Here is a 14,036-nt window from a genome sequence, read left to right on the forward strand (position 1 = left end):
GGACTGCAAGCAAAAAAATGGAAACATCTCAGAACCAGGCTTAAAAACATTTAATTTTTTTAAACAACTGCTAAAGCCAGGGCAAATGAAACTATAAAATGCTGGAATTACGCATGCTAGAACAAACAAATACATTTCATTATTTAGCATTCGATGCCTAGAAGAAAAACAAAGCCATTTTCCTGTACATATAAAAGAAGTAAAACATAGTTCAAAGATTTGAAACATTAAAACAAATAGCGAAAAGTGTTAAATTTTCCTTATCAAAACATTTTCACCAAATTTCAAAGAGTAAATGCCAAAAATGACCTTATTATTAAAAGATAAAATTGACTTTCCTATTTTAAACGAAATCAAAACATGGAGGTGCGAAAAATTTTTTGTAGTAACTAAAAAATGCAAACAAAAACCGGGAAAAAATGGACTAAAACAACCAAAATTGGATTATCATGTATGCAATTTTATAGAAACCAAGATAGTTCACGATAGAAAAAGGCGTTAATTTCATGAATATCAAAACAGTGGCAAATGCACCAATTTTCCAAGATGTTCTAAAAATGAAGAAACCATTGAAAAAAAAGATAAAAAAGGAAATATGTACGTTTCCTAATTTTTATCTTTTTATTATCTGCCGCTACTGGTTCCTATCACTTCAAACGCATCGGTAGGCTCCCAGAAACACTGTGGTGCTAATTTCAGAACGTAACATTTTACAACAGCATCTACTAAAATTATTTCCACAGAAAAAAAATAAAGAAGGTGCCAATTGGACGAAAAAAACGGCTACACACGGTTATCTATATGTTCCATTTTGCCACTTTTCAAAGTCAAAAACTCAATCACTGATCGCAGCGCATGATCAACAAACTTCCTTCGCTCAGCAAATATCTGCACACCATGACAGCTTTTCGCACTTTTGCTTTTAGATCAAACTGCCGCATGAACAAAACTACTTCCTAGAAAAACATAGCCGGCAGATTGCCGGAAAATAGCCGCGATAGACGCTTGTGGCCTACTATCAATTGAAACAACTAAAGAAATAAGATTGATAGATCGACCACCCGCTTTTTAATAGACCACTAGACTTTTGGGTTAGATTCGCACTGTCATTTTTATGAGACACATTTGCTCTACAAGGAAAAAGCCCTAATGAAGCTTTTTAAAAATTATTATTCGACATTACAACTCAAGACTCTATTACTCAGTAATTAGGGCATATACGTTTGGCATTACTTAGATGCACACTATTGACCTTCCATAACTTCCACTCAGTTCCATAAGTGAGTTCAGAAGTCATTTTTTTGAGTGAAGTAAATCACGCATTTCACATAAAAGCAGAAATGACGTCACGAACACAAACTTTAACTGCAAAGCAGTATAAGTCACACAAAAGTCAATTCCAAGAAGTCAGGGTAAGAAGAAACAAAAATCCGTTAGACGATTAAAATTAGGAGCGCAATAATAGCCGCCTGGAATTGCTGATGCGGCTATTAAACATAGCCGACAAACGTCGTAAGAATTGCTCTCTAGCGACTGGTGGGAGCTCTAATCAATTGCAGCCTGCTTCAGTCGGGGGGGACTGAATGGCACTAAAAAATCACTAGGGGCTTCAAATAACCTCATTAGAGGGAATATATACAATTAAGATTTAAATAGGAAAAACGACCCCAGTTTCGGCGAACTTATCATTTGACTTTTAGCATTAAATTGCGGACAATTGAGTTCAGCTGCTTGAAATTGTGAGTGAGAGAGAACTCACAATTTCACGCACAACGCAGAAAGTTAGAGGCGTTAAAGTCCAAAAGCGGTCAAGCAAAAATTTTGCATGAAAAAGACGTACACGTTTACAATAATTGCTTCTCTTCGAGAGCAATTAAAAAGAACAAAAACATCTACCGAAATCCAATACTTCGAGTCGTTAAAAACTTGAAAAAGCCAATAAAAGACCCAACTATTGCTTCGCTTTTTATTAAAAAATTTATAAAACGCCCTTAACTCTGATAATTATCTGCCGCTACTGGTTCCTAATTTCTCGCAAAAAGAACTCGTGGAGATTTCGTTTTATACATAGAGCATTATTGCCAATTAACGTTTTCATTTCCTCATCACGAAAACTGATAGACGTTAATGCAAATAGAGTAAATAAGTTTTGCAGTAGATACTTGGCCTCATTATAATTTTCGACGAATTTAACGTTATTAGCATAAGAGGAACCACTTTATAATGCCGAGACGATGCAAAACAGAACACTGAGACGTTTCCCTAGACATACTATTTTAACTGATGCTTCCGCGCGTTAATTGAAAATATTTTGTTTGATACTAATTTTCCAATAAACCATAACTTAAAATTTATGCCTCAATTAGTTCACGCGATTGTCTTCAACAGTATGTTGCAAAGCATTGATGGACAATTTCATCAATCGAATTCATAATTTCTCTTAGCAGTTTGCACGAACTTGGAAAAACTAGCAAGGTATAATTCATCGAACCAAATAGCGATACAGAACTTAAAATGTGAGAAAACGAATGGCTTCAACCTATCATATGTAACTTCACTTCATACCCTACCAGTCTACTTTGATTATTGATTCAGAGCTAATTTGCATGCAAATGACTTGTTACCGAATTTAACTCGGTAAGTTGTGGGAACTTTTTTCAAGCATTGGCAACAGCTTGAAACGGCAGTTCTTTACTAATCAGACATCGCCAATTGGGCTCAAATATTGACTTAATCCAAATCGAGCGGATCATTTGAATGCCTCATTTACATAATCCCGAAAAGACCAACCACATTCATTTCAGCATCTCAAAATAACCCACCAAAAGATTAATAATACTTAATCCTCCGTTCGAAATTGATTGCCTCGTGTGACACAAACAAAACATTTTCCTTAGTAGGCATGTTTTCTTAAAATTCCTTTGTTTGTATATTTGTTGGGAGAAAGAAGCAAAAGCAATGGATAGTAGTACCCACTCTACTTTTATCCATTAAGGGTGAATTACATAATAAACAATCGGATAAGCACCATAGCCGCGAGCCCATTTTTAAAGTGGGATTTATCCTTCATCAAAAAGATCTCTCAACAGTTTTTCTTTCCTTTTTTGAGAACTATGAAAAGAAAGTTCTCGAATTACGCAGTTGCTCTTTAAAAACCAATTGAATCTAAAACATTTCAAGGTACGCACATCAAGGAATCAATGACAGGTATCAACTTTTCACCTCAATCTACGACAAAAAGAGCACAACACAAATTACTACGCGAAGTAGACTCACCCAATTCTACAGGACTAACCGACAAAACACTGAACAAAAACTTCAATTGTTACGACAAGATATGCAAAGAATGCCGGAGTCAAAAGTATACAAGTATACACATAGTGTACAATTTATCTGAAAACTGACTAGAGCCAAGTAAGCATGCGCTTGTTAAAGGAGAATAGAATCTTCTCAGACTGTGATTAGTGGAGACATGAAGAAATGCACATTATAGAAACTTATAAATGGAGTTCCAGCAAAATCTCATTGCTGCAACATTTTAAATGAAGTGAACTGCAAACAAAAAAATGGAAACATCTCAGAACCAGGCTTAAAAACATTTAATTTTTTTAAACAACTGCTAAAGCCAGGGCAAATGAAACTATAAAATGCTGGAATTACGCATGCTAGAACAAACAAAAACCTTTCATTATTTAGCATTCGATGCCTAGAAGAAAAACAAAGCCATTTTCCTGTACACATAAAAGAAGTAAAACATAGTTCAAAGATTTGAAACATTAAAACAAATAGCGAAAAGTGTTAAATTTTCCTTATCAAAACATTTTCACCAAATTTCAAAGAGTAAATGCCAAAAATGACCTTATTATTAAAAGATAAAATTGACTTTCCTATTTTAAACGAAATCAAAACATGGAGGTGCAAAAAATTTTTTGTAGTAACTAAAAAATGCAAACAAAAACCGGGAAAAAATGGACTAAAACAACCAAAATTGGATTATCATGTATGCAATTTTATAGAAACAAAGATAGTTCACGATAGAAAAAGGCGTTAATTTCATGAATATCAAAACAGTGGCAAATGCACCAATTTTCCAAGATGTTCTAAAAATGAAGAAACCATTGAAAAAAAAAGATAAAAAAGGAAATATGTACGTTTCCTAATTTTTATCTTTTTATTATCTGCCGCTACTGGTTCCTATCACTTCAAACGCATCGGTAGGCTCCCAGAAACACTGTGGTGCTAATTTCAGAACGTAACATTTTACAACAGCATCTACTAAAATTATTTCCACAGAAAAAAAATAAAGAAGGTGCCAATTGGACGAAAAAAACGGCTACACACGGTTATCTATATGTTCCATTTTGCCACTTTTCAAAGTCAAAAACTCAATCACTGATCGCAGCGCATGATCAACAAACTTCCTTCGCTCAGCAAATATCTGCACACCATGACAGCTTTTCGCACTTTTGCTTTTAGATCAAACTGCCGCATGAACAAAACTACTTCCTAGAAAAACATAGCCGGCAGATTGCCGGAAAATAGCCGCGATAGACGCTTGTGGCCTACTATCAATTGAAACAACTAAAGAAATAAGATTGATAGATAGACCACCCGCTTTTTAATAGACCACTAGACTTTTGGGTTAGATTCGCACTGTCATTTTTATGAGACACATTTGCTCTACAAGGAAAAAGCCCTAATGAAGCTTTTTTAAAATTATTATTCGACATTACAACTCAAGACTCTCTTACTCAGTAATTAGGGCATATACGTTTGGCACTACTTAGATGCACACTATTGCCCTTCCATAACTTCCACTCAGTTCCATAAGTGAGTTCAGAAGTCATTTTTTTGAGTGAGGTAAATCACGCAATTCACATAAAAGCAGAAATGACGTCACGAACACAAATTTTAACTGCAAAGCAGTAGAAGTAACACAAAAGTCAATTCCAAGAAGTCAGGGTAAGAAGAAACAAAAATCCGTTAGACGATTAAAATTAGGAGCGCAATAATAGCCGCCTGGAATTGCTGATGCGGCTATTAAACATAGCTGACTAACGTCGTAAGAATTGCTCTCTAGCGACTGGTGGGAGCTCTAATCAATTGCAGCCTGCTTCAGTCCGGGGGGGGGACTGAATGGCACTAAAAAATCACTAGGGGCTTCAAATAACCTCATTAGAGGGAATATATACCACAATTAAAATTTAAATAGGAAAAACGGCCCCAGTTTCGGCGAACTTATCATTTGACTTTTAGTATTAAATTGCGGACAATTGAGTTCAGCTGCTTGAAATTGTGAGTGAGAGAGAACTCACAATTTCACGCACAACGCAGAAAGTTAGATGCGTAAAAGTCCAAAAGCGGTCAAGCAAAAATTTTGCATGAAAAACACGTACACGTTTACAATAATTGCTTCTCTTCGAGAGCAATTAAAAAGAACAAAAACATCTACCGAAATCCAATACTTCGAGTCGTTAAAAACTTAAAAAAGCCAATAATAGACCCAGTCATTGCTTCGCTTATTATTAAAAAATTTATAAAACGCCCTTAACTCTGATAATTATCTGCCGCTACTGGTTCCTAATTTCTCGCAAAAAGAACTCGTGGAGATTTCGTTTTATACATAGAGCATTATTGCCAATTAACGTTTTCATTTCCTCATCACGAAAACTGATAGACGTTAATGCAAATAGAGTAAATAAGTTTTGCGGTACATACTTGGCCTCATTATAATTTTCGACGAATTTAACGTTATTAGCATAAGAGGAACCACTTTATAATGCCGAGACGATGCAAAACAGAACACTGAGACGTTTCCCTAGACATACTATTTTAACTGATGCTTCGGCGCGTTAATTGAAACTATTTTGTTTGATACTAATTTTCCAATAAACCATAACCTAAATTTTATGCCTCAATTAGTTCACGCGATTGTCTTCAACAGTATGTTGCAAAGCATTGATGGACAATTTCATCAATCGAATTCATAATTTCTCTAAGCAGTTTGCACGAACTTGGAAAAACTAGCAAGGTATAATTCATCGAACCAAATAGCGATACAGAACTTAAAATGTGAGAAAACGAATGGCTTCAACCTATCATATGTAACTTCACTTCATACCCTACCAGTCTATTTGGATTATTGATTCAGAGCTAATTTGCATGCAAATGACTTGTTACCGAATTTAACTCGGTAAGTTGTGGGAACTTTTTTCAAGCATTGGCAACAGCTTGAAACGGCAGTTCTTTACTAATCAGACATCGCCAATTGGGCTCAAATATTGACTTAATCCAAACCGAGCGGATCATTTGAATGCCTCATTTACATAATCCCGAACAGACCAACCACATTCATTTCAGCATCTCAAAATACCCCACCAAAAGATTAATAATACTTAATCCTCCGTTCGAAATTGATTGCCTCGTGTGACACAAACAATACATTTTCCATAGTAGGCATGTTTTCTTAAAATTCCTTTGTTTGTATATTTGTTAGGAGAAAGAAGCAAAAGCAATGGATAGTAGTACCCACTCTACTTTTATCCATTAAGGGTGAATTACATAATAAACAATCGGATAAGCACCATAGCCGCGAGCCCATTTTTAAAGTGGGATTTATCTTTCATCAAAAAGATCTCTCAACAGTTTTTCTTTCCTTTTTTGAGAAACATGAAAAGAAAGTTCTCGAATTACGCAGTTGCTCTTTAAAAACCAATTGAATCTAAAACATTTCAAGGTACGCACATCAAGGAATCAATGACAGGTATCAACTTTTCACCTCAATCTACGACAAAAAGAGCACAACACAAATTACTACGCGAAGTAGACTCACCCAATTCTACAGGACTAACCGACAAAACACTGAACAAAAACTTCAATTGTTACGACAAGATATGCAAAGAATGCCGGAGTCAAAAGTATACAAGTATACACATAGTGTACAATTTATCTGAAAACTGACTAGAGCCAAGTAAGCATGCGCTTGTTAAAGGAGAATAGAATCTTCTCAGACTGTGATTAGTGAAGACATGAAGAAATGCACATTATAGAAACTTATAAATGGAGTTCCAGCAAAATCTCATTGCTGCAACATTTTAAATGAAGTGAACTGCAAACAAAAAAATGGAAACATCTCAGAACCAGGCTTAAAAACATTTAATTTTTTTAAACAACTGCTAAAGCCAGGGCAAATGAAACTATAAAATGCTGGAATTACGCATGCTAGAACAAACAAAAACATTTCATTATTTAGCATTCGATGCCTAGAAGAAAAACAAAGCCATTTTCCTGTACATATAAAAGAAGTAAAACATAGTTCAAAGATTTGAAACATTAAAACAAATAGCGAAAAGTGTTAAATTTTCCTTATCAAAACATTTTCACCAAATTTCAAAGAGTAAATGCCAAAAATGACCTTATTATTAAAAGATAAAATTGACTTTCCTATTTTAAACGAAATCAAAACATGGAGGTGCGAAAAATTTTTTGTAGTAACTAAAAAATGCAAACAAAAACCGGGAAAAAATGGACTAAAACAACCAAAATTGGATTATCATGTATGCAATTTTATAGAAACAAAGATAGTTCACGATAGAAAAAGGCGTTAATTTCATGAATATCAAAACAGTGGCAAATGCACCAATTTTCCAAGATGTTCTAAAAATGAAGAAACCATTGAAAAAAAAGATAAAAAAGGAAATATGTACGTTTCCTAATTTTTATCTTTTTATTATCTGCCGCTACTGGTTCCTATCACTTCAAACGCATCGGTAGGCTCCCAGAAACACTGTGGTGCTAATTTCAGAACGTAACATTTTACAACAGCATCTACTAAAATTATTTCCACAGAAAAAAAATAAAGGTGCCAATTGGACGAAAAAAACGGCTACACACGGTTATCTATATGTTCCATTTTGCCACTTTTCAAAGTCAAAAACTCAATCACTGATCGCAGCGCATGATCAACAAACTTCCTTCGCTCAGCAAATATCTGCACACCATGACAGCTTTTCGCACTTTTGCTTTTAGATCAAACTGCCGCATGAACAAAACTACTTCCTAGAAAAACATAGCCGGCAGATTGCCGGAAAATAGCCGCGATAGACGCTTGTGGCCTACTATCAATTGAAACAACTAAAGAAATAAGATTGATAGATCAACCACCCGCTTTTTAATAGACCACTAGACTTTTGGGTTAGATTCGCACTGTCATTTTTATGAGACACATTTGCTCTACAAGGAAAAAGCCCTAATGAAGCTTTTTAAAAATTATTATTCGACATTACAACTCAAGACTCTATTACTCAGTAATTAGGGCATATACGTTTGGCACTACTTAGATGCACACTATTGCCCTTCCATAACTTCCACTCAGTTCCATAAGTGAGTTCAGAAGTCATTTTTTAACCAAATAGCGATACAGAACTCAAAATGTGAGAAAACGAATGGCTTCAACCTATCATATGTAACTTCACTTCATACCCTACCAGTCTATTTGGATTATTGATTCAGAGCTAATTTGCATGCAAATGACTTGTTACCGAATTTAACTCGGTAAGTTGTGGGAACTTTTTTCAAGCATTGGCAACAGCTTGAAACGGCAGTTCTTTACTAATCAGACATCGCCAATTGGGCTCAAATATTGACTTAATCCAAACCGAGCGGATCATTTGAATGCCTCATTTACATAATCCCGAACAGACCAACCACATTCATTTCAGCATCTCAAAATACCCCACCAAAAGATTAATAATACTTAATCCTCCGTTCGAAATTGATTGCCTCGTGTGACACAAACAATACATTTTCCTTAGTAGGCATGTTTTCTTAAAATTCCTTTGTTTGTATATTTGTTAGGAGAAAGAAGCAAAAGCAATGGATAGTAGTACCCACTCTACTTTTATCCATTAAGGGTGAATTACATAATAAACAATCGGATAAGCACCATAGCCGCGAGCCCATTTTTAGTGTGGGATTTATCTTTCATCAAAAAGATCTCTCAACAGTTTTTCTTTCCTTTTTTGAGAAACATGAAAAGAAAGTTCGCGAATTACGCAGTTGCTCTTTAAAAACCAATTGAATCTAAAACATTTCAAGGTACGCACATCAACGAATCAATGACAGGTATCAACTTTTCACCTCAATCTACGACAAAAAGAGCACAACACAAATTACTCTTAGAAAGATGAACCAACGATCGAGGTGCGCTTACGTCAATAAAACATACGTCATGAAGTATTTAGCCTTTTGATCTCAGTTTATAATAGACACAAACTTATCTGAATATCTGACCAGATTAAATAATAGATTGAAGGAAACAAAGAACAACTGCGCAGTTGATATGGATGAAGCCTTAAATTTATTCAATGCCTTTTTCCTCACCACCACAAATTGCTTAGCTATCATTAAAGAAAGTCTCCAAACAAGAGAAAATCCTCGATGACAGCCAAATTAAATTAAAAAAGACGAAGACAAAAGATCATTGAGCACATAAGATGACCATATTTACTAGAAATTGTTAGGTCCCAGCAATTTAGCTTCAAATTTTTTCTAGTCACTTAGTGACAGCCCAACATACGACAGAAACACGATAATTAACCAATAAAGGCAAAAGAAAAAGATTTACAAAAACATAGCCAGCAAATAGCTGGAAAATAGCCGCCGTTGAACCGCTTGATGCACATCGGGATTTAAACAGAAAAGCGAAGAGATAATATTTGACAGAAAACGTTTCCAGATGTCTTTGGTGCGCAGTTTCAATTAGATTCTAAATTTATACGTAATTCAGCTTCTAAACTGAAGGTTAGTAAACTTACTAATGCCAGGTAGCAATCGCTCTACTGAACTTTGATAACCTAATGCACTACGAGTTAATGAACGAACTGCGGTTTATCCTTTGCTTTTTAACCTCGATCGTATTCACTAGATTGCGTAATTCACTTATGGAAGAATTTAAAATCCATTCAGTTGAAACAGTGAGTGAGGTAAATCAGCAGTGGAGTCAGGCTTGAAAATCGTTACTTATATTAAAGGTGATCGAAAGGTAAAGCGAATTTCAAAAAACATAGCCAAAAGAATTGCGGAGACGACTTGAAAAAGAAAACTAACCATCCTCACAGGCCGAATGAGACAACTAGATAATTATACGCAGCCAAAATAACAACAAAAAAGTGACTGACAAAAACTGTTATAGCATCTGATAAAATTTTCTTAAGTTCCGACTCCAAAAAACTTTGGCCACCGGTCGTATTGCTCTCAAACGACTGGTGAACTAACACCGGGCGTATTGTTCCCAAACAAATGGCGAGCAGTTCCATTGGAGAGTCGCTATGTACAGTTCAGGGAGGCTAGCTTTAGCTTAATTGAACTTCGAATCTTCGAACTCAAAGAACCTCCCTTCACACCATGAATTTATCTATCCGAAAGTTTCGTTGAATTGCATTATTAGAGTCTAATAAGCAGAATAGCTCTAAGAGCCCTTAATGCCCTCCGCGAGTTACCTGTTTAGCCCGTTTTTCAGGACGAAAAGTCAAATGGGTCAGAGAAAATGGTCAAGCGATGCGCACAAAAAATTGTTCAAGCGATAAATCGCATGAAAAAGACCACAGCACAAAAATAATTGTGACAAACTTTGTTTGAGATCAATTAAACGACTAATTTGAACCATAAAACTCACAAATGCCGTACAAAAATTGCAGAAGAATACAAAAACTAATAAAAACAGCTTAAAACGGCGAAATGGGAAAAAAGAAAATTAAATCTAAATAAGTAATATTAGCTTCAGATAGTCAAAAGTACGTACTCTTCTCTATTGAAAAGTGTGTTCATAGATATATCACACAGAAAAACTTAATTATCGATCAAACATCAAAAAACATATAAGCACAGAAACAAGAAGTAGGGAGAAAACTTCAAAAAATGAGCAAAATTTGACTTGATTCAATAAATTTTCTATCGCAAAAACAACTCAAATTGTTATTAATCAAATATAAAGTTCATCAAAACAACTAGAAAAAAACCGCCAGCAAAATGCCGGAAAAAGCCGCCATTGACCCGCTTGGCGCACATTCGGATTGAAAGAGATAGAAATTGACAGAATTTTTCTAGGTGTCAGTTTTTTAAATTTGAAGTGAAAGCTCTGCTGATTCGGTTAAATTCTAAAATTCCAATTAATTCATCTTTTAATAAAAAAAAGCTATAAAGCATAATACTAATTTTGGCTAGCAATCGCATTAAAGACCTTTGATAACCTAATGCTCTATGACTTAATTACCGGGGCTTATATGCTTATCCTCTTCCTTTTGATTTTGCTCTTTTGACTTTGACCGTATTAACTGCATTGCGTAACTCAATGCTAAAAGAATTTAAAATCTAATCAGTTGAAACAGTGAGTGAAGTAAGTCAGATGTCGAGCGTGAAAATCGTGACTTGTGTAAAACGAAAAACGTGATCTAAAAGGTACAGCGAATTTAAAAAAAACATAGCAGGACAAGTCCTGACATACAATTCAAAGAATATTCATTGACTAAATAAAAAATTAAACTTAGAATGGGCTATGAGTGAACTAAAAAACAAACAAAAAACTAGGCCTAGAATGAACTATGAATGGATTAAGAAAACCATTGAGAAAAAAATCCGATCCAAAAAAATTGAAAAAAAAACAGTGAAAATCAAAGCGAAATTGCCGCATGTGAACAAAAATCCAAGAGCGAGAAAACGAGTTTTTGTTCAAACTACGTTTTCTGACTCTAATTTAAAATTAGAGCGAAAAAATTTTACGCCACAAAACCACTCGCTTTTTCGCTCCACTTCCTGTTTCGGCGTGACCAAAATCACAACTCCAATTTGACTTCAAAAATCATGAAAATAAACAAAATCATCACTGTTCTCTTATCTCTCCAATTTTGTTCAACAATAAAGCAAAACCACAGTTTTTTCACGTGCGGCATTGATATAAAAACAACTCCATCGATAAAAGATCAAAACTCCTGTTCGAGTCGTAAAGAAGACGGACACTATAACTCGAATTCTTTGCAATGTAAAATAAAACCAAGAGAAGAGCAATAATAGATCAGCTCAGCTATCACAGCCATCAATGAATGTTTACGATAGATAACAGCAGTCGATTTAGAACAAAAGAAAATCTCAAAAAGTCAATTCGGTCAGACAAGTATTGCGTAAAATATCAAATTCTATAAAAACTGAAACAAAAAAAATGTTAGATATATTTGATGCTACATGAAAAGATATTGTTACGATGGAATTTGCGACGGCAAATTCCGTGAAAGCAAAAAAGACAGGCCTGGATAAATGCCTGAAAATAATTGTTCTTTGAATCAAATAGCTACAGGATATTAAATAATTCCCGGCACAAGCACTTGTTTGATACCATTACCTCATCTCAAAATAATTGTTTGAGATTACCTTTATCCAATTAATCTTGGCTTGGAATAAGTGTCAAGAAGGTGTAAATAACTCTTTTTGTAATATAACTGTGTACCTGAGCAGTCACTGCAGATGACGTTTTTCTGTAGCGCTAGCTTCCGTGTTGATCCCTTGTACATCTCTTCAAGTGTCACTTCCAGCTGGTGTACAACGTCTTTACCCTTTCGGGGACCCTCTTTCCTTCGTCTTAAATAAACAGCCGTGCAATGTTCACCAACCTTTCTCAAAATTTTTTAAGATGAAACATAAACCGACAAATGTCAGAAGAATTGCTCTTGAACGACAGGCGAGGCAATTTAATTCATAATCTTTAGTCTAGATCAATTTTTCTTTATGGGTGCAAAAACCTGTCCCCACCGCGACTCGAACCACTGACCTCCAATCCATTGCCACCCTCACTATCCACTGCGCTACGAGTCACTTCATTTAGCTATGCTGCAACCGATTTTGTATTAGCAACAAGCTTTACTTCGGAGCAAAATGATGAACGCAAGCGTGAAAAAGTCACTTGAGAAGTCAAATAATGTTCTAGAAGAAAAGAGCAAAATTGTCAAGCGAAAAATTTGCATAAAAAACATGGCCGGTAGACTACTGGAAACGATTCGAAACGTCGTGCATTATAATCTGTAACCTCACCTTACCGAAATCAGAAGATCAAAATAGACAAGAGAAAAAAAATAAAAGTAGCCCAACAATCCACATTAAAGGGTTTTAAAAATGCCGAAAATTTTTAGGTGCGGGGAGGACCTAGGTGGGTGGGTTGGGGGGGGGGGGGTTTGTGCGGTGTAGTTTAGATAATTAGGGTTGACTTATATAGGAACACAAATCTAAAAATGACCTCTTCACCTTGAACATTACCAGCAGTTCCTAATCCCTATACATTACAAACGAATCTACTGTTGAAGTCCAATGTTCGAAAACAGAAGTCAACAATCAAAAACGGAAGTAATTGCTCGAACATAAAGAAGTCAAAATTCAAGTCATGAACAAACTTGCTTTCTGCTAAAAAACATAGCCAGTACAATACCGGAAACGACTCGAATCGTCGTGCATTATAATCTCTAACCCAACATTACCGAAATCAGAACATCAAAATAGACAAGAGAAAACAAACAAGTAGCCCAACAAACCACATTAAAGTGTTTTAAAAATGCCGACAATTTTTTAGGTGCGGGGGAGCTAGCTGGGGTGGGTGGGCAGATAGGTTGGGGAGGGGTTAGTGCTGGGGTACTTGGGGGGGGGGGGGGGTAGGTGGGTGTAGTTAGGTGAAGGGAGGGGGTAGTTTGGGGGTAGGGGGTGGTAAGTTGGGGGGGGGGGTAGATAGGTGGTTGGGGGGGGGGGGGGTTGTGCGGTGTAGTTTAGATAATTAGGGGTGACTTATATAGGAACCAAGAAATCTCAAAATGACCTCTTCACCTTGAACATTACCAGCAGTTCCTAATTACTATAAATTACAAACGAAGCTACTGTTAAAGTCCAATGTTCGAAAACAGAAGTCAACAATCAAAAACGGAGGTAAAGAAGTCAAAATTCAAGTCATGAAAACGGAGGTAAAGAAAGAAGTCAAAATTCAAGTCATGAACAAACTTGCT

The 14,036-nt window shown here is 35.6% G+C and overlaps 1 protein-coding gene across 1 annotated transcript in view; it reads right to left on the reverse strand.

The window, feature by feature from the left end:
* The window catches only part of LOC142340273 (dnaJ homolog subfamily A member 1-like), a 99,739-nt gene that overhangs the window by 70,387 nt on the left and 15,316 nt on the right, over window positions 1-14,036 (reverse strand). The window contains exon 3 of the mRNA XM_075390851.1: window positions 12,500-12,630. Coding sequence (XP_075246966.1) covers window positions 12,500-12,630 — 131 coding nt within the window. The remainder of the gene's footprint in view (window positions 1-12,499; window positions 12,631-14,036) is intronic.

Source organism: Convolutriloba macropyga, chromosome 1 (genome assembly GCF_964194025.1).
Source record: "Convolutriloba macropyga chromosome 1, txConMacr16.3, whole genome shotgun sequence".
NCBI lineage: Eukaryota > Metazoa > Xenacoelomorpha > Acoela > Convolutidae > Convolutriloba > Convolutriloba macropyga.